This window comes from Poecilia reticulata, chromosome 15 (assembly GCF_904066995.2).
Source record: "Poecilia reticulata chromosome 15, P_reticulata-male-v2, whole genome shotgun sequence".
Classification (NCBI taxonomy): Eukaryota; Metazoa; Chordata; class Actinopteri; order Cyprinodontiformes; family Poeciliidae; genus Poecilia; species Poecilia reticulata.
In genome coordinates this window covers 30734110-30753663 of record NC_088844.1, presented here as the reverse complement: position 1 = coordinate 30753663, position 19554 = coordinate 30734110, and the positions used below count along the sequence as shown (strand labels likewise).

Below are 19554 nucleotides of genomic sequence, written 5' to 3'. Positions count from 1 at the left end.
TCAACCAGAACCAGAACCATGTTGCTCCCAGTCAGATTTCCCAGTAGAAACAGATGAAGGTCCAGTGGGAGTTCTGGACAACCCGCCGCTTACATCATGACCTCCTGACCTTTCTGCCCCCCATTACGTCACAGGTTTGAAGTTTCCTGACGCTGACTCAGCAGAAAAAATGCTGAGTCAGCAGGAGAGCCGCTGATTGGATCAGAACCGATCACTGACGAGCCCAAAGCGAACTAGTAGGAAATAAAATCATGTTCAGTGAACACAGTGTCCTGGTTCTGACCCACAAATCATCAGAACCGAAACCATCCTTTCATAAAGAACAGACCCAACAGAACTTTGGTTCTGTAACATCAGCTCTGCTGGTCGTTTTGTTTTCCTGCGGTCCCTGAACGCACCACAGCCTCCCTTCATGAGGAGCCTGATTGGCGTAGAGCTGCTGACGTCAGCTAGAGGAGGGCGGGGCCAAACGAGGAAAAAGCAGCTGTTGATCAACTGGACTGAAACTGGATCCGACTTCCGAACCTGCGGCAGGTGAGTTCACGTCCAGCGTGACGTCACAGAGTTCTGGAGAGACTCGTGCTGGGTTCTGAACTGACTTCATGACGGGCTGAGGAGGTTCGGGGGTTTTGGGCGTCTCCACTGGTACCGACGTGTTTACCGGGTCAGAACCGAACTTGTCCCTCCTTCATTCAGAACGTTCAGAACCGGGAACCGGTCCAGTGGTACAGAGAACCCAGCAGAACCAGCAGCGGGGCCAGATTGGACCTGAAGGATCCGAACGGTTCTGCAGAACTCCTGGCGAACGGTACCGGTCCAGTCAGAACCAGTTATCTTCTCACAGGTAGGATCTGAGGGTTGGTTCCGATCCACCAAACAGAGCGAACCGGGTCCAATTAGAGGCCGAGCTCTGCACAGATTTATGCACGAGATTCTGAGGTTCGGTTGGCGGTCCGGTGCTGAAGTGTTTGGGTGTTTCTCTCCAGATGGGAGCCCAGGTGTCGGTTCCGGACGGGGTCCACGTGGTGGTGGTTGGCGGCGGGTTCGGCGGCATCGCGGCGGCGCAGCAGCTCCGTTCGGCCGGGTTCGGCTTCACCCTATTGGACCTCCGGGACTCCTTCCACCACAACGTGGCGGCGCTGCGGGCCTCGGTCCAGCCCGGTACCGACCCCTCCGACCTGTCGCTGTCCCCCTTCCTCTGTACTCCCTGACCTCTGACCTCTGACCCCAGGCTTCGCCCAGCGGACCTTCATCCCGTATGCGGAGACGTTCGGAACCAGCTTCCTGCAGGGCCGCGTGGAGCGCGTGGACCCGGAGGGGCAGCTGGTGGTTCTCCAGGGGGGCAGGGTGAGGAGGGGCAGCGGGGTGAGGGCGGCTGCTGCCCCCTGCCGGCCAGGTGAGCTCTGACAGGTGTCCCCCTACCGCAGGAGGTCCACTACTCCCACCTGATCCTGTGTACTGGTTCTGATGGTCCGTTCCCTGGGAAGTTCAACACAGAGGCGTCGCTGCAGGACGGCGTGACGGCGTACGAGGACATGGTGGGACAGGTGAGACGGGGGGTGAGGGGGACAGAGGACATGGTGGGACAGGACGCTGCTGACCCTGGTTCTGTGTGTCCAGATCCAGGCAGCGGACTCGGTTCTGGTGGTCGGGGGCGGAGCTACAGGGGTGGAGATGGCGGCTGAGATCAAGACGGAGTATCCAGACAAGAAGGTGGGTCGGGTTCTGGTTCTGGTCGGGTTCAGCGGTACTCAACAGAACTTTACCCTTCAGTCTGTATGAAAGGTTCTGGTTCTGTAGGCCCTGCTGAAACGGGTTCATAGTTATTTGGTTCACACCGGACCTCAAGGTTCTGTTGGATCCGGATTGAGTTCTGAGCCGTTTTCATTGATTCCAAGAACCGGGTCAGAACCGAGTCACTCAGAGTTCTGCTGCTGGGTGGTTCCTGTACGGCAGGGGTTCCCAACCTGGGGGGTCGGGACCCCTAGGGGGTCGGGAGACTCCAAGGTTGGGTCACAAAATGATTTGCAGAATGAAAGTGATGCCTGAGGGTACGGAGGCCCAGAAGGGACAGAAATGCATAAATCTGCCGTTAAGTTAATTAGCAAATATTTTTATCATTTATAATAAATACATTTATTTAAAATATCAAGAATTATGTGACTCTGTGTCAGCGGTGCTCAAGTCCTCCAGAACCTGGTCCGATCCTGGCCTGTTGGACTTGACCTCCCCTGAACGGAGAAACTCGTCTCTGATGCTTTTATTTTGAAAAACTGGGGAACCTCTGTTGTAGATGAACCCAGTTGGTCTGGACCTCCAGAACCTCCAGAACCCGGCGCTCTGGACTCTGTCCTCACCTCTGTTTCTCCTCCAGGTGGTTCTGATCCACTCCAGGATCGGGCTGGCCGACCCGCTGATGGCCCAGAGCGTAAGGCAGCAGGCCAAGGAGGTTCTGCTGGAGAAGGGAGTGGAGCTGGTTCTGGGTACGCTAACTGCTAGCCGTTAGCTGTTAGCCGCTAGCCATTAGCTACTAGGTCTTAGCTGGTTCTGTCCAGGTTCCGGACAACCTGCTGCTGTGTTTCAGATCAGAAGGTGTCCAACTTGTCGGAGCTGCCACTGAACCGGACCCAGAAGAACCTGCAGGTCAGAACGGACAAGGGGGAGACTCTGGAGACGGACCTGGTCATCTGCTGCACCGGCATCAGGGTCAACTCTGGAGCCTACGCCTCTAGCCTGGGTGGGTCCACCGGGGGGCCCACAGGGGCGCCGTGGATCCGCCAGGGGGCGCCGTGGGTCTACTGGGGGGCGCCGTGGGTCTACTGGGGGGCGCTGTGGGTCTACTGGGGGGTGCCGTGGGTCTACTGGGGGCCTACTGGGGGGCGCTGTGGGTCTACTGGGGGGCGCTGTGGGTCTACTGGGGGGCGCTGTGGGTCTACTGGGGGTCTACTGGGGGGCGCTGTGGGTCTACTGGGGGTCTACTGGGGGGCGCTGTGGGTCTACTGGGGGGCGCTGGGGGTCTACTGGGGGGCGCTGTGGGTCTACTGGGGGGCGCCGTGGGTCTACTGGGGGTCTACTGGGGGGCGCCGTGGGTCTACTGGGGGCCTACTGGGGGGCGCTGTGGGTCTACTGGGGGGCGCTGTGGGTCTACTGGGGTTTACTGGGGGGCGCTGTGGGTCTACTGGGGGGCGCTGTGGGTCTACTGGGGGTCTACTGGGGGGCGCTGTGGGTCTACTGGGGGGCCGCTGGGGTCCTACTGGGGGCGCCGTGGGTCTACTGGGGGGCGCTGTGGGTCTACTGGGGGGCGCTGTGGGTCTACTGGGGGGCGCTGTGGGTCTACTGGGGGTCTACTGGGGGGCGCTGGGGGTCTACTGGGGGGCGCTGTGGGTCTACTGGGGGGCGCTGTGGGTCTACTGGGGGGGCGCCGTGGGTCTACTGGGGGGCGCCGTGGGTCTACTGGGGGGCGCTGTGGGTCTACTGGGGGTCTACTGGGGGGCGCTGTGGGTCTACTGGGGGGCGCTGTGGGTCTACTGGGGGGCGCCGTGGGTCTACTGGGGGGCGCTGTGGGTCTACTGGGGGTCTACTGGGGGGCGCTGTGGGTCTACTGGGGGGCGCTGTGGGTCTACTGGGGGGCGCCGTGGGTCTACTGGGGGGCGCTGTGGGTCTACTGGGGGCCCACCGGGGGGCTCCTGCTGCTCGCTGCCACCAGAATCTGTATACAAAGGAATTTGGGAGATTTAACTGATGAGAGGAAATGGGGATTAATTTTTCACTCTTTCGTTTATAGGTATCAGTGTGGCTAAATATTTAGCTACACAATAAGTTAAATGTTTAGCTAGCAAGGCAAATATTTAGCTTGGTGTGATGCTAGTTAGTTGCACACTATATTATAATTGAGAACAAATGAAAATATGACTGTTTTATAAATGAGCCAAATTTCTGCTGTTCATTTTGACTTTACAAACATGATCAGCTTCACTTCCTGCTACAGGATCAGCTGCTAGCTTAGCTTCAGCCTGCGGGGATTTAGCTGCTTTTAGTCTCTGGGACCTCCTATCAGCTGACGGTCCCATCTGTTGTTGATCAGATATTGATCAGATATTGATCGGTTAATAGCCTGTTACTGTGTGTTCGTCCAGCGGGCAGCATAGCTGCTGACGGGGCGCTGAAGGTCAACCAGTACCTGCAGGTCGAGGGTTTCTCCAACATCTTCGCCGTTGGCGACTGCGCCGACCTGCGCGAGGCGAAGCTGGCGTACCACGCCGGCCTCCACGCCTACGTCGCCGTGTCCAACATCATCAGCAGCCTGAGCGGGAAGCCGTTGACGCCGTATCGCACAGGTAGGCTCCACCTGAGGCAGACGAGTCGCCTGACCCTCGCTGACCTTGTGGCGGTTGCTAGGTTACGTGTCCATGCTGCTGGCGATGGGCCGAGACGACGGCGTGGGCCAGTTCAACGGTGTCCGGCTGCCCCGCTGGCTGGTCGCCCTGGGGAAGAGCCGTGACCTGCTGCTGTGGAAGAGCTGGAGGGAGATGCAGCAGAAGCAGCCCTGATGGTCGCCGTGGAAACGCCTGAGGATCACCAGCATCACCTAGTGCCTATCGTTCTGACCTCTGACCTCAACAGCAGGATCACATGTTAGCAGCTGTTTCTCATGATTATCGTCCAAAATGATGTTTTTCTCTTCCTCTGATTATAAACAACTTTTTACTGAATAAACTCAACATGTTGAAAATGTTTTGGTTCTTAAATACTTTCACTTTTATGTTCAGAAGTATTAGTGTTTTATTCCCTTAAAGCTAAATGTGAGAGGTTGAGAGGTCGGAGACCCAGGATGATGAATAAATGATGATTAATATGTCAAAGTATAAAATCCAGGCAGCACAAATGAGCAGAGGCTCAACATCTGGTAGCAGAAAACGACAGAATAGACGAGGAAACGGGACGACAGACTCGACCAACACTGAAAACCCAAATCCTCACAGACCTTCATGTTCCAACTAGAGGTTGAACTGATTGAACATTTTGATTTCAGGGTTTGTCTTTTGGCTTTAATTCTTGTCTTATTTAGTGTTGGGCTTTTTGCCCGGCGGTGTTTCAAACTGAACTCGTTTAGTTTGGTTTCCTGTCTGACGCTGCAGGTGAGTTTCTGCTGCTCACCTGCAGGAAGGCCTCCGCGCCGCCTGCAGTTCAGAGGCCGCCAGCAGGGGGCGCTGAGCGGCGACATTCTGATCAGCCAAAGGTTTCATCCTCTGATATTCATACCGTCTTCAGTCATTTTTAACATAAAATGAAAAAGAAAAGAAGACAGAATTAAGAGAAATGTTGATAATATTTCAGAATCTGTTGATATCCGGACCTGAAGAAGAAGAAGTCGTTTTATACGTCCGGCTGCAGTTTCTGAATATTTGAGATTTTTAATTGAACTGAAAATAACCTGGATGAAAATCTTTTTATTTTTTAAGGTGTAAAACAGTTTTAACTCATATTAACACATAAATCCCTCCAGTTTCAAACTTTTCTCTCTTAATTCAAACTTTAATTTTGATCCACTTCTGTTTACAACATTGAGTTTATTACAATGTTAAATGGTTGATGCAGTTCTGAGCTCATACATCATAACATTTAAATGACACATTGTAATAAACATTTAGTTATTTAGATAATAATCAGATGCATTTATAATTATTCTGAAAAATGTAAACTTGTCTCTACAGTCGTTTATTTCTATAAACAGCTTTCTATTTATAAAATATTACATTTCATTTTGTCCTGCAATAATCTGATATTTTATCTTTGCATTGTTAGAATGAGTCTTAATGCCGTTTATAATCTAGTTATAATCCATTCTTTCATTTCAATCCCGTTTATTATAGTTTCACATCATTTGTTACTAAATGCTTCAGTTTTTTCTTTATCCATCTGAATTTTTGTTACTTTATTCTTAAAAGTATATTTTTTGTATTATTTGCAGAGTTTATTTGTAGGTCAATAATTGTAATTTTATTTGTTTTTGTTTTGTTATTTTTCTCGCTTGTTTTCTAAGTAAACAGGAAGTGATGTGGGTCGTCAGTGCAGGTCCTGAAGGACCAGCAGCCTTTGGGTTTTTACCAGAGCGAACAGAGGCAGCATGAGAGCAACGAAGTTTGGACTCTAATTGTTTTGCTGAAATGGGAAAATAAACCATCCAGAATAATCTAGACGTTTGGACATTGAACCGTCTTTTGCCTGCGTAAATAAACTTTGACCCCAGAGCTTTAGAGGCTTGGTGGACGTTTTATTGGATGTTTGGCTTAGAAACAATCTACAGGGGGGGAGAAGAGTCTTGGGGGAGGCAGGAGGAGAATGGAGAAGAAAAAAGAGTGGGAAAAACTTTTAGGGGAGGAGGGAGGGATGAGGAATGGGGGGAGAGGAGGAGTGTAGGGTGGGGAAGTGGGAGAGAAGTTGAAAAAGGAGTAAAGGGGGGGAGAGAGTTTGGGGAGGGATAGATGGAGTGGGGGGATCCAAATCCTGTGGATTGGAGTTAAGTTATGTTATTTATAAAGGTTAAGGATTCGGATTTGGTTTTGTCCCTTTGAGGGTGTTTCTGATTTTCAGGTTTTTAGTACTGAGTTTAACTAAGATCTGTATTTATCCGTGGTTTTTGATTTAAGGATGGATTTTGTAATTTCTAATAGAGCGGCGAGTTTATTTGGATCTAAAATAGTTTAAGTACAAGATGTGTATTATATTTATAGGGAGGTTCTTAGTTGTAATGGTTTGAGTTCTGTCCGGTAAGTTTTAGTTACCTTAACTTTTGGGTTTGGAAACAGTCGAGGTTTGAATATTTTCTTCCTGAAGTTAGATTTTTTCAGAGTTAGTTTTTCTTCCAGTAAGTTTTTCTGTATGTTTCAACAGTTTAAGCTTTGGGCTCTGAGTGTTTTTGGGGAGGTTCTGTTCCTACAGGTTTATTTTCTAAACATGTGTTTTGTCTTTTGGAGTAATAGTTTTTGGTTTCAGTAATCTGTCTGGATTTTTGAGATAAAAGTTTTCGTGTACCAGTTTTTTTAAACATGGTTTATTTCCTAAAAGGTTGTTTTGGGTTTATTTAAATAATAGTTTTTTTTATTTTGTGAGTGTTGTGGAGGCAAAAGGCTTTTCATCTTAGCTCAGTTAAGGGTCAGGTTTAATTTTTCCTTTAATAAAAGTTCTTTTGTGTAAGTAATTCTGTTTCATGCTGATGAACCAAACTAGAAAAAACCCAAAATGAACAAATTGAAAAAGTCATTTTATTACATTTTAAACAATAAATAACCATAAATATCCCAATTTCCCTCCCAGGAAAACGTCCAGGTGATCATTTGGTGGAAGATCGTCTTCGTCATGGACACCAGCTGTGACGTCACAGCTGGTTTCCTTCAGAACTCCAACCCGTTTCCACAATCACACCGACCAGAACCAGCTCCAACAGGATGAGTTTAGTCACGTGAGACATGTGACCGTCCAGCAGCCAATCAGCTGCCTTCATCGGTTCCAGAATCAGAAGTTTGACACTTTAAAGTCAAACTGATGGAAATATTTACAGAAGTAAAAGTTTAAGTTCCAGTTCTGACCCGGTTAACTCTCGCCAGCCAAAATGGGTTCAGCGGGAACCAGTAGAACCAGTGAATCGGACCAGACGGGTTGTAGTGGTTCAGATTATAAATATATATTTTTACATATTTCAAATATTTGGAAATGAAGGTAAAAATGGTTCAGAACATTTTCTGGGTCCAAAGCTGATAAATTTAAACAAAATATCGTGAATATTTTCGGACCTCTGTTCAGCAGCTGAGCTTCATGTTTAGATCGGAACCATCTTTGGACCTGCAGTCCGGAACCAGCGGGTCCTGAAACGCGCCTTCACTTCCCAGACAAACTGACTCCGTCTTCTGCGCTGGTTTCCCTTCATTAGCTGCGTCAGCTCAGCTCAGCAGCGCCGCCCTGCGGTCCGGCGGGTCCTACTGGCTCTTGGCCTTGGCGTCGCGGCGCAGGTAGGTCTGGTAGAAGAAGTTGGAGAAGAGCAGCAGGTAGCTCAGGTACATGACCGTGGCCCAGGTGATGTTGTCCATGCGGGACGGACAGTCGCCCTGCTGCATCCAGCGGTACACCAGGCCGCTGACCGTCAGCCCCATCGCCATCTGGGCGATCTGGGCGCTGGTGATGACCACGGCGAAGGGGCGGGGCACGCGGTAGCCGGCGGCGCGCGCGGCGTAGTAGCTGTACATGAGCGCGTGCACGCTGTAGTTCATGGTCATGAACCAGCCGCCGCCGGCCACCATGTCCTTGTAGGAGTACCAGGAGTAGAGCAGCACCGTGATGTGGTGGTACCAGTGGAGGAAGAGCAGCTTCTGCTTCCTGAGCACCACGAACGCCGTGTCGCCTTGGAGACGGAAAACAGAAACACATTAGCAACTTTAGTGGTGCGCACCAAGATTTTAGCTGCGCTAACCCAAATCGCTAATCAGACGTCAGTTCTGCTAATGCTACACCGGTAGTGGCTAATGCACTACTCCAATATGGTAGCTAGTCAAAGCTATCTAATGCTAAAGCACACATATTTTTGTCTTCACCCCCTTCAAAATAAGAGCATGAATATAAAAATCTATTTGAATTACTAACAGTTGATAAAAGTCTGAATTGATGTTTTGGTTAACTAAAAGTTTAACAGTCAAGTAAATTAGCTCTTTAGGATTTATCGGGGAAAATAGGTTCAAGTGTTTACAGTTAGCCGGAGCTAAGCTAAAGGTTGACTGGAGGAGGTGTGGCCACCGCTACATGTGGGTCAGAATTAATGCAGCTGCTTTGGACCCGGTTCACATTCACCTTACAGAACATTTTAAATCCTGCTGATTAAAAGTGGCCCAAACCGACCCGATCATAGAACTGAACCCGGATCTTCTGGTCCGTTTCCGTTCTCACTGAGGATCAACTGACCGAGTTCTGGAGCTTTGCTGAGGACGAAGGCGTAGGCCCAGAATTTACTGACGGGTCCGTTGTAGAAGCTCTGGTCGCAGATGGAGCGTCTGAAGCCGCTGGCGCTCAGGATGTGCAGCATGTAGGACCCGGTCCGGATCGCTCCGATGATGCTGAGGGCAGAACCGGAAACGGAGCCATGAGGACAGGAAGCCACAGGAGCAGCAGCTGGTCACAGCTTCCAGGAATTAGTCAGCACCGAAGAGTTCACAGAAACTTCCTGATGACATCATCTGATCTCAGAACCGATCCGACCCGCCCAGCGGGAATCAGAACCAACCGGACCTCTGGTTGATACCAATGCAATGAGGCGGGTCACAGGTTGGTCCTCTGGGTCAACAGAACCGACTCCAGATGCTTTGAAAGGAACCTTTGTTCTGAACCAGGTGAGCCGACACCTCCACTCGCTCCAAACAAAACACACCTGAGCTGCAGGTGTGGGGCCCGTTGCCATGGCAATGCGTCAGCAGCACCAACTCGCCCAGCCAGGAATCCGGGTGGGGACCCAAAGCAAAACCTGGTTACTATGGAGACGGGTGTAGTCTGGAGGGAGGCGGCGTCCCGCCTGGTTTCTACTGGTTCTGGATGGACTTTGGCCAGATGGAGCTGCTGCAGGTTCCAGGTGTTCTTACCTGAACACGGCCAGGCTCAGCGACCAGAGGACCAGCGGCAGCCGCAGGTTCAGTTTGGGCCGAGGCTTCATGAAGTGCTGACCTCCGAACACCAGGGCGGCGTACAGCGCGCTGAACATGAACGACTTGTTCCTGCGGGACAGAAGGAGAGTCATCAGAACCAGAAGACCCGCTGAGACCCATCAGAACATCGTGAAAAACCTTCCAGGTTCTCAAACACCATCACGTGACTTCGCGTAGCCAACATTGTAAACATGTTTTGATGAACTTCCGGCGGGTCCGTCATTCCAGCACGTTCCGTCCAGGTTTCATCAGGACTGCATTCCGGACAGGAACCGGTCCGACCGGATCCACGAATAATCATACCGGGTCTGTGACGTAACGGCGCCTCACCTGCCGCCGCCTTCCTCTGAACGCACGTGCTTACATAACGCCTCAGTCCAGCCCCTTTAATCCCTTCAGCACCGAACCTCATTCATAAATCGGAGGCATTTCCAGATTTTAGACAGTTCCGTTCTCAGCCTCAATTACTAAAATATATTTAATCTTTATCTGAAATAGTGACGTCAGTTCCTCCATTCGGCTTGAGAAGTGGACCAGTAAAGACCCCCATAAACAGAAAACACACCAGAGGATTAGTGACTGTGTTGCTATAGCAACAGATTCATTGGAGCAGTTTCTATTAAAACAGACCGGTTTCAGTGAAACTGCGCCTTAATACGGACTTCTCGGTTCCGAGTGGGTCAGCCGAAACAAAGTCTGGACTGGGTCGGTAGTTAAACTACCTGGATCATTGTAGATGGATGTGGTGTTCTAAATTTAAGTCAGTATTATTTAAAGAAGTGGAGATTCTTAAAGGAGTCCGGAACTTTAAAGGTAGATGTTCCTTCCCCTGACCCTCTGACCCCGCTGGGGAACCCGAGAGAAGAAGAAGAAGAAGAGCAGCTCTCACCAGTTGTCCTGCATCCACTGGATCGCTCCGCGCTCATCGAAGCGCGTCTCGAAGCTGAACGCCACCAGCCGCAGCTGGAGCTCCGACTCGTTCATCTGCAGCATCGTCACCAAATCCTGGAGGTCCGATCCGACCAGAGCGCTGCTTCCTGCGGTCTGCCCCCTTCACCTGGCCGCCTCGTTATAAAGCCTTGGGGCGGGGCCTCCAGGTGAGCCACGACGTTTCGGTCATTCTCACCAGGTGACGTCACCGGTCCGTACGCGTCTGCCAGCAGGACGAGAGGAAACGGATTTTGTCAGATGATGATCTGCTTCACACAGAACCTGAAAACTATTGATGAGGAGATCAAAGCTGCTGCTGAACCGGAAATGAATCATCTCAGTGTTTAAAACTTTCAACTTTCATGTTTGTATACCATGGTGTCCAACATGGGGGCCGGGGGCCTCAACGGGTCAGCAGATAAAGCTGGAGGTCCTGAGATGGACTCAGAGAAACGTGAAGCTGCGTTTGGCGGATCTGAAATGTTCAACATGTTTCCTGGACGTCAGAGCGGCGCCTCCTTCTCACGCTTAGCCAGGCGTCTGACCAGAACCAGGCACAGCGGCGTCGACCCACGGGTCAGAGTTCAGGTAAACAGTCACATGATCAGTGACATCATCAGACCAACAGGAAGAGCAGGCTGAGGAACGCCGATCGCGCAGGATGAACCCGGAGGCAACATTCCCAGCAGGAACGCCGTGAACTCTGGAAACACTCAGAACATCGGACCTGCAGATCCCTTATTCTTTGATCAATATTGATTATTGGTGCAGCGAATGATCAGAATAAACTGATGTCTGAAGGTTGATGGTGATTCTGCGGATCGGGCAGGAAGCTCCAGAACACCGACCAGAACCAGGCAGAGCGACGGTCAGAGGAAGTTATGAAGCTCCGGTTCATTTCATAGTTTAGCTTCAATAAGGAAACATTAAATATTATTTATATTTCATAAAAGCAGATTGTGATACTTTGTTGTTCATTAAAATACAGATTTTAAAGGTTCTGTTAAATATCCGATCTGTTGTTTGGGTCTGAGACCTTTCCATGGGCCACACCTGGCCCCCGGACCTCAGCTTGGACACCCTGGTGAAAACCAGATGGGGTGACCACTTCCTGGACAGGCGGCCAATCAGGAATCAGATTCACAGCGTTCTGTTGCTGGAACCAGCAGCCCGACCAGAAAGCTGCAGTGACCCGGTGACCCCCAGGTGACCCCCAGGTGACCCCAGGTGACCCCAGGGCAGGTAAACGGTCACATCACCAGAGCAGCAGGAAGAGTCGGCTCAGGTTCTGATGATGAAACCAGACGGAGACATTTTGGGTCAGATCTGCAAAAAATCCTGACAGAAATATTTGGAAAGAAAATGATTTAATCAAAATTGCAAATATTCCTTGTTTTTAATTGTAAAATAATTTTCCTATGAACCAATAATGAAACACTGAGTCAGAAATGATGTGAATTTCATTTAGAAAATCAGACTAAGAGGAAAATCCTTTATTCTCAGAGATCTAGAGGTGAAACCTCTTCGCTCTCAGGCTGCAGATCAGAAAATGTTCACAGTAAATAAGATTAAGTTTTATTTTGTCATAATATAGCAATTCAGGCTTTTCTTCAAATTAAATATATCATAAATATAAGTATAATTCTAACAAAATATGATGTCCACAGTAAGAAATGGAGTGAAAAAAATAACCATTTAATAATTTCAAAGAATCTGAGAAAAACATTCACTGCCTCTTCATTTTAATAATCAGAAACTTCTGAAATTTTACTTTATCTCATAAGCAGATCCTGTTATATTTGTACTTTTGCTGTAACCCTTTGCTAAATATATTAATATATTTTTGCACATTAAGAAAATGGTAGTGTTTATCTTAAAAGGCACAGTTTTTATTTTACCCATTTATGTATGAAGTTATTTGTTTTATTGGCCTGACAGGAAGGAGGGATATAGGAGAGGAGGGAGACAAATGTCACCAGACTGGGAATCGAACCCGCAGCCACTGGCATGAGGACTAAAGCCTTAGCACATGGGCCGTGCCTTGACCCTGCGCCGCCGCAGCACCCCGAGTTACCAGTTTTATTTATTTGACTTTGTATATCACAGGATCTTAACACCAATGTTTCATTTTATTATTGTGATCTGATATTCATCATCATCATCATCATCATCATCATCATCATCATCATCATCATCATCATCATCATCGTGTTGAAGAGCTTCTGTGTAAAACCAGACAGATCCTGATCCTGGTGGGGAATGCGCGCCCCCTGCTGGAGCTCAGCAGGAACTGCAGCTTTCTGAACGCTGGGCTGCTTTTACGGTTCAGCAGCAGGAAAATGATCCCGATTCAGATCATAGAAAAACAGCCCAGGGCCACTTTTACAGGCGGATTTAAGTTAAATATCAATTATTAAGCTGCCAAACATGCTAATTTTCAATAAACTCTGAATTGCTTCCTGAAAACAATCAAATGTTTATGTAATTTCTCGTTCAGGAATCAGTTTTCTAAACAAAAATTAAATTCTCTTTAAAAACATTTTCCTGTTCTCTGATTGGTTGGTCCAGCCTGACGTTACGCTACGTCACTCAAACGATGCGGAAGTTGAAGTCACCGTGGAGAAGGTAAACTAAAGTGCAGCCGCTGCCTGGAAAATATCAATAAATCAAATAAAAATTAAAGTGTGTGAAGCGGAGGGCCAGCGGAGCGCCAAGCGGAGCCAGCAGGCCGTCCTCCCGTTCCCAGCCGGGTTTCTGCTCTCTCTCCCCGCGAGACAACGCAGATTACCGTTACTGCCCCAGCTGCCCTCTCTGAGCGGTACCGACACCAGTACCGGGGATGGACCTGCAGGACGAGTCCATATCCGCACTTCTGTGCTCTTCCAGGGGCCGCTGAGCCCCCAGCCTCTGTCCGCTGCTGGAGGTAAGACACCGCTGCGCGGAACTTGGTTAAAATACATCAAGATTTCAATTTATTCTCATGTTTACTGGATTAAACCTGCGGCAGAACTCCGGTGCAGTCTGGGTCGGTATAAAAGTTGTTCCGGAACAATTCGGCGCTGATTTAACTGCTCTAAAGAACTTTTTCTGGAAGTAACATTCCCACTTTTTCAAACCCTGGTGTTGTTGAAGAGACGGTCCACCCTGCTGAGCGCCTCCAGCAACAACCAGGAGATCCTGGAAATGTCCGCATTAAAGATGAGCATTCAGAGATCAACTGCCAGCCGAATCATAAAACACACTTTTATTAAACAGAATAATGTCAAATAGCACACATAGTGCAGCTCGGTTCCGAATATTACTGTAAAAATAATAAAAAGCCCAGTTTCTGAAAGGAGATATTTGCTCCCGAATCCAGCTGAGAGCGACACGACTGTTTAATGGAGCATAAAGAGGAGTTTCGTCTTTAAAATGTTATTTCTAATAATGAATGAACAAATAAGACAGATGGTATTTATAGAAAGATGCCGAACTGGACCGGCTCCATCCGCCTGGTTCTGGGATGCAGGAGGTCCAGTGACCTTTAGAGGACAGTTCGAGTCAGATCAATACACACCGAGTCCGAGCTCAGCCAATCAGAGGCGAGCTGTGGATGACCACAGGAAGTGTTTAATAAAGGGGTTCTGATCATAATGGTCAGCTGGTCTCAGGGTCCAGTCAGAGGAAGAGCTGAGGCTGCTCCTCCTCTTCCTCACCTGCTGCTCTCACTGATTTCACCTGAATTATAATTAGTTCAGGTGATGCTACAGTTATTTGCTGTTCCTGTTTAAATCTTTTGTTGTGTTGTTTTTAATTGTCCAACATCAACTTCATTTTTGGGGGAAATTTCTGTTAAAGTTTTAGTTTCAGCTTCGATTCAATGTATTTGATCAATTCTTTGTTTATCCCAAAGGTGAATGATCTTGTGTCATCTTTAAGAGTCGGTGTGGATGGTGATGCTGTGGGCAGGAAGGATTTCCTGTAGCAGTCAGTGCTGCAGCGAATCAGAAAAGGGCTCTGGCAGCAGAAACCAGATTCTTGTTGCTCTACTGATCCACCTCCTCTGCTTTTGCTGCTCCTCTTTAAATCTGTCTTAATAGAAAACTGTTAGAGATGGTTTTTAATGTCCTTTGTCTTTTTGCATCCATGAAGCTCCTCAGGATCTGGGGTCAAAGTTCAGGTGTAATTTCAGTTTTTGAGATGCTGATAAGCTGATGTAAAAATATAACAACATACCTTGTTGCTATGGTTACGCGTCATAACAACTGGGCGAAAGTAAGCATCCAGGACCAGAGGGAATAACGATCCAAACGTCAACGACCCAACTGTCGTCCAGAAGAACCAATCAGAACCAAATGAGCCCCTGCTGCGCCTAAAAGGAGGGAGTCACCATAGTAACCAGAGGCCGCCAGCAGCTCCAGGTGACCCCGGTGACCCTGGAGAAAAGATTAATCTGGGATCAGATGTTCTGCAGAAACCAGCAGCCACCAACCTGACATCGGCTTCACTTCCACCTTTCTTCAGTGACCTCTGACCTCAGCTCACCTCAGGTAAGCTTGCTTTCTGCTGGTGTGGTCAGTAGCGTCTCGTTCTGACCAATCAGGGACTCGATTGTGTTGATTGGTGCCAGCTTGCATCTGATTGGTTCTGCCTGGTGAGACGCCCTCAGCCAATCAGAATGCAGCACAGTGACATCACAGTTCATTGATCAGAGTGTTTGTGTTTCCTGATCAGGTCTGTAGCCCCACCCCCTCCACCCAGTCATTGGCTGAAGCAGCCAACTCAGTTGCTCATTGGCTGGAGGGAAGGTGGGCGGGGCTAACAGCTTTTGGAGGAAGAGGAGATAGAGGAGGAGTCTGTAAATCCACGATGAGCCGGCTCTGCTGCAGACAACAAGTGTTCAGAGAGGAAGAGGAGGACGAAGAGGACGAGAAAGACCAGGTTACTGAGGAGAGGAAGGAGGAAATGGAGGTTACCACGGCAACACAGGAGACGTCACTGCAGCAGTAAGGACAGAGGACACTCGGGTAAGGTTACAGCTGCACATGCAAAGGTGTGTGTGTGTGTGTGTGTGTGTGTGTGTGTGTGTGTGTGTGTGTGTGTGTGTGTGTGTGTGTGTGTCTCAGCCCCTGAATGATGCATGCTGGGAGGAGGAGGGGATGGTGAGGGAATCCTATTAGCGGAGTCCAAGAAAAGTAGGGCTAACTGCTTATCAGACCAAGAGTACATAGGCACACACACACACACACACACACACACACACACACACACAGTGAAAATCTTCTGCTCCTCCTGGGATCCAAACCTTCCTGGTGTCTCTTTAGGTGGTCTGGACTCTGCAGTCCACCTTAAGGGTTCTGTTTGTTGTTTGGACTTTGGTTCTGGTTTGACCCGGTTTCAGTCCAGTTCATGTACCTGACCATTCTAAGCAGAGTTGAACTCCTCAGCCTTCCTGTTCAGTTTCCGACTGAACTTCCTGTTTCAGTAGGAAGTTGTTTCTCTACCTGAAGGTTTGGACCTCCAGCCCGTCTCAATGGTCAGGGACCAGTATAGCTGTAAGCCAGGGTCAGAGGTCAGCATCTGGTAAAAACCGGTCAACTCAGAGAGACGTCACACAGGAAAACAAGTTAACAATAAGCGTTACTTTCTGTCAGTCAAACCAAAGTATCTGGACAGGAAGTGAAGGATGTAGACAGGAAGTGAAGGATGTAGACAGGAAGTGAAGGATGTAGACAGGAAGTGAAGGCTGTAGACAGGAAGTGAAGGATGTAGACCGGAAGTGAAGGATGTAGACAGGAAGTGAAGGCTGTAGACAGGAAGTGAAGGATGTAGACCGGAAGTGAAGGCTGTAGACAGGAAGAGAGGGATCTGAGAAGCAGCTGAGAAGTCCAACCTGTGGATTTAGACAACTGCTTCAGACATTAGAAGTCTAGGTTTGGGTGTAAAGAACATTTTTAGTTCAGTCTCAAACACGGAGAACTTTGAGCTCAATGACTTGATGAGTTGAGATGTTGACGGACTTTTCTTCGGTTTGTTTTCTCGCTGCAGGTTGTAGGAGCTGATGGACTATGGACCTGCTGCTCTCTCGACCAAACATCATAGGCTTCAGGTTCTGCTGGTTCATGGAAGTTCAGCACCCCGCTGCGTATTTAGCTAGCAGGAAGGAGCAGGTTGCTAAACTGGCCACTATGTCTCAGCCAGGTAAAGTTCTCCACCTGTATGTGGAAGTCCGGTCCGTTTCGGAAGAGGATGAGAAGTTCCTGGGCCGAGGCGATGGTGGAACCAACCAGTTGATGCTGCAATGTTCAGATCTCGTCTCTAACTCCCAAAGGAGCTCCAGCCAGTCCAGTCCAAACCGGAGTCCAGATCTTTCTCCGGAGGTACCGCGCTGTTCAGCGAGGGCGAACTACTGCTCCCCTAAGTCTTCTCTAGGCATTCAGTCAGCTTCCAGCTCCAGAACCCTCACTCCTCTGCAGCCCAGTTACACCATCAGGAAACTTTGGATGAAAGTTTTGATCCCTCCTTTCAATCTTCTACATCCTCACACTGGCTGACTGTCCCCTCCACCTACACCACCCGTTCCAGGTCTTGTGAGGTCCCAGAGACGGTGGATGAAGATGGACGGATGTCTTGGTGTCCTTTGGGTACATAGAGAAAGGCAGCGTCAGCAGCATGGCTGCACACCAACAGGATCCTAACAGAAGAACCGAGGGCCAGCAGCTGCTGCTCATCTGACGAAGAGGATGAGTGACCCAATATGGTACGACGATGAAACCTTACATGGCAACAGCCACCAACAGCAGCCCAGGAGAGACTCCTCATGGGGCAACCCTACCTTTCAAAGGCAACCATGGATGCTGTGGCCAGAGACGCTACCACCGGGCCTTAGAGGAGTTTGGGTCTCCAGAAACTAAGACGCAGGTTTGCAGGCCATGCTTCAGGGAGCCACAATCCATCTTACCTCGACCCTCTCAGCCTCCTCGCTGCCGGTCTTTGGGTGGATCACCCGTCCTGTCCCGCAGTACTCTGACCCTACCGTCCAGGACTGAGCTCCTGGAGATGGATCGAAGGTTCTGTCATGGTTCAGTGAATGGATTACCCAGAAGTCCTGCGTCTGACCGCCTATGTGCTCAAACCGGAGATTCTTTCTACTCAATGGCCCGACCACAAGGTCCTACTCAAAGCCCACAGAAGTCCTGGCTGCATGAAGATGGTCACAGGTTGCCCTATAAATTTCACCCCCCATTACCTGCAGGAAGACCCACAGACATTCAGCATGAGATTCCTTTTAGGACTGAGCACCAAGCTGGGAGCTCCTGCCATGGTGTTGGTACCAGGACCAGCACCAGTCATCCTGCAGCAGAACCTGTGAGCTTCAACTCCAATGATCCCCGCAGTAGGAGTCCGTACCATCTGTCCCGCTGTAGCAGCAGAACCAGCGATGCAAACAGTCCCATCAGTGACAGGAGGAGCATCTCTCCATACTCCATCTCTGATCTGGATTGTAAGTTTCTTGGAGAGTCCAACAGAATCTCTGCTGGTTCTGCAGACAGACGTTACAAATGGACCCCCTCTCCAACTCCCTCTGACGCTGATTCTGTGAGATCTGAGAGTCCCAAACATTCAGGGACGTTCCCAAAAGAATCTCCTCTATGGCAATCTCCCCTTGAGGCTTTGCAGACGGAGAACTGGAACCAGAATCGGAAACCAGAAACATTTTTACCTCAAACGAAACCAGGACGCATTCCCTGGAACGTCCAAAAGAGCTCCACCAGTGTCTCCTGCCTTGCTAAGTAAGGTGGATTGGGTACCTGCTTCCGGGTCGCCCATGTTGGACCCCCGACTGACGCGGACATCGTCACCATCTAAAGATGGGTCCAACGTGCACCGGTATCAGTCAACCCAGCACACCAGAGACCATAGACCTCAGGTCCTGGAGCAGAGGCAGCATGATGATCTGCTGGACGGGTCACCAGCATCCAGCCCCGAGGTCCCAGAAGAAACGCATCCAGCCAGAGGGCAGAGTGTCTGCCGGGAGGTGGACCTCCAAAGGACAAACTGTCCATCAGTCGTCTTCTGGAGTTCACACTCAGAGCAGCGATCAGTGCTGTAGACCGGATGCTCGAGGAGTCCATAAACAGCTGGCCCAGGAGTGCCAGCTGCTGGTTCTAGGAATGGCCAAGAACCAGAAAGAGACTCAGGATCATGGTGCACCCCCCGGGACGTTGTCCTCCAGCTCCAGTGGGGTCACAGGAAGCCTGGGACACAGCGTGTCCCCTGAAAACCTCCAGCCAGTCCAGCCACGGTACTACGGACGGCGGTTCTGGGATGCAGGTTGGCTGGACGGATGGGAGAGGCGGGACGGGTCCACGGTGTGTTTGGGGAGAATGTCTGATCGCAATAAACCTGTATCAGAAACAGACATATTTAGATGTTGTCCTCAGCCAGCAGCGTTGGACCTCCTGGTGGTTCCTCACTGGCCTGGTTGGGATGGACAACGGGTCGGCTGTCCGTCCTCACTAAAAGGACACACATCATTCACTAATATGGAAGTTTGTTCCAGATCTGTGGTGCATAGAAGCTGAATGCTGCGTCTCCTGTTTGGTTCTGGTTGTGGGGATGCAGAGCAGAACCAGAACCTGATTGATTGTTCTGGTTGCAGGAATCAAAGCCTGGATGAGTTTCTCTGATCTGAGACTTTCATCCTCTGGTCCTGGAAACGTTCTGCAGCTGCTAGAAGGTCACTGTGGGACCAAAGCGTCAGGTCAGAGGTCAGCCTGATCTCTGGTTTCCAACTGGAAGAACTGAAGCTGACTATAGATCTATAACTCTAGATCTATAACTCTAGATCTATTACTCTTTATCTAAACTCTAGATCTATAACTCTGGTTCGCTTCTTTTTAGGTTTAAAAGATAATAACTTCAGTTTGTTCTGTTCAGCTTGCAGAAAGTTTTGTCA

General features: G+C 49.5%; 2 protein-coding genes and 1 long non-coding RNA gene across 4 annotated transcripts; 2 read left to right on the top strand and 1 right to left on the bottom strand.

Moving 5' to 3' along the window:
- Nucleotides 1–423: 423 nt before the first annotated feature.
- LOC145555084 (ferroptosis suppressor protein 1-like) lies at nucleotides 424–4734 on the top strand. 2 transcript variants are annotated; one of them, XM_081616348.1, is made up of 10 exons: nucleotides 424–534; nucleotides 697–844; nucleotides 987–1161; nucleotides 1232–1347; nucleotides 1428–1547; nucleotides 1621–1713; nucleotides 2375–2483; nucleotides 2585–2737; nucleotides 4137–4337; nucleotides 4399–4734. In XM_081616348.1, exons 3-10 carry the CDS (start codon nucleotides 987–989, stop codon nucleotides 4548–4550), a joined length of 1119 nt encoding a protein of 372 aa, XP_081472474.1. In that variant the 5' UTR covers nucleotides 424–534; nucleotides 697–844; the 3' UTR covers nucleotides 4551–4734. The 2 variants fall into 2 exon arrangements, with proteins under 2 accessions (XP_081472474.1, XP_081472475.1); XM_081616349.1 differs by having other exon boundaries at nucleotides 485–618.
- Nucleotides 4735–7247: 2513 nt separating this feature from the next.
- On the bottom strand, nucleotides 7248–11548 carry LOC103477396 (very long chain fatty acid elongase 6-like). The gene is made up of 4 exons (XM_008430495.3): nucleotides 10576–11548; nucleotides 9624–9755; nucleotides 8953–9104; nucleotides 7248–8398 (listed from the first exon to the last, which is right to left on the bottom strand). Exons 1-4 carry the CDS (start codon nucleotides 10677–10679, stop codon nucleotides 7977–7979), a joined length of 810 nt encoding a protein of 269 aa, XP_008428717.2. The 5' UTR covers nucleotides 10680–11548; the 3' UTR covers nucleotides 7248–7976.
- A 2878-nt stretch (nucleotides 11549–14426) lies between these two features.
- On the top strand, nucleotides 14427–16705 carry LOC145555083 (uncharacterized). The gene is made up of 3 exons (XR_014091164.1): nucleotides 14427–15145; nucleotides 15330–15622; nucleotides 16644–16705. It is a non-coding gene; the product is annotated as an uncharacterized LOC145555083 (long non-coding RNA).
- The last annotated feature ends 2849 nt before the right edge of the window (nucleotides 16706–19554 follow it).

Bases quoted from the DNA above. Each gene is read 5' to 3' on its own strand.
- LOC145555084 (XM_081616348.1), top strand. From the start codon at position 987: ATGGGAGCCCAGGTGTCGGTTCCGGACGGGGTCCACGTGGTGGTGGTT. The intron at 1,548-1,620 runs GTGAGACGGGGG...CTGTGTGTCCAG, and splicing joins ACGAGGACATGGTGGGACAG to ATCCAGGCAGCGGACTCGGT. The intron at 4,338-4,398 runs GTAGGCTCCACC...GGCGGTTGCTAG, and splicing joins GTTGACGCCGTATCGCACAG to GTTACGTGTCCATGCTGCTG.
- LOC103477396 (XM_008430495.3), bottom strand. From the start codon at position 10,679: ATGCTGCAGATGAACGAGTCGGAGCTCCAGCTGCGGCTGGTGGCGTTC. The intron at 9,105-9,623 runs GTAAGAACACCT...TTCTGCCCTCAG, and splicing joins CTGAGCCTGGCCGTGTTCAG to CATCATCGGAGCGATCCGGA. The intron at 8,399-8,952 runs GTCAGTTGATCC...TCCGTCTCCAAG, and splicing joins CAGCAAAGCTCCAGAACTCG to GCGACACGGCGTTCGTGGTG.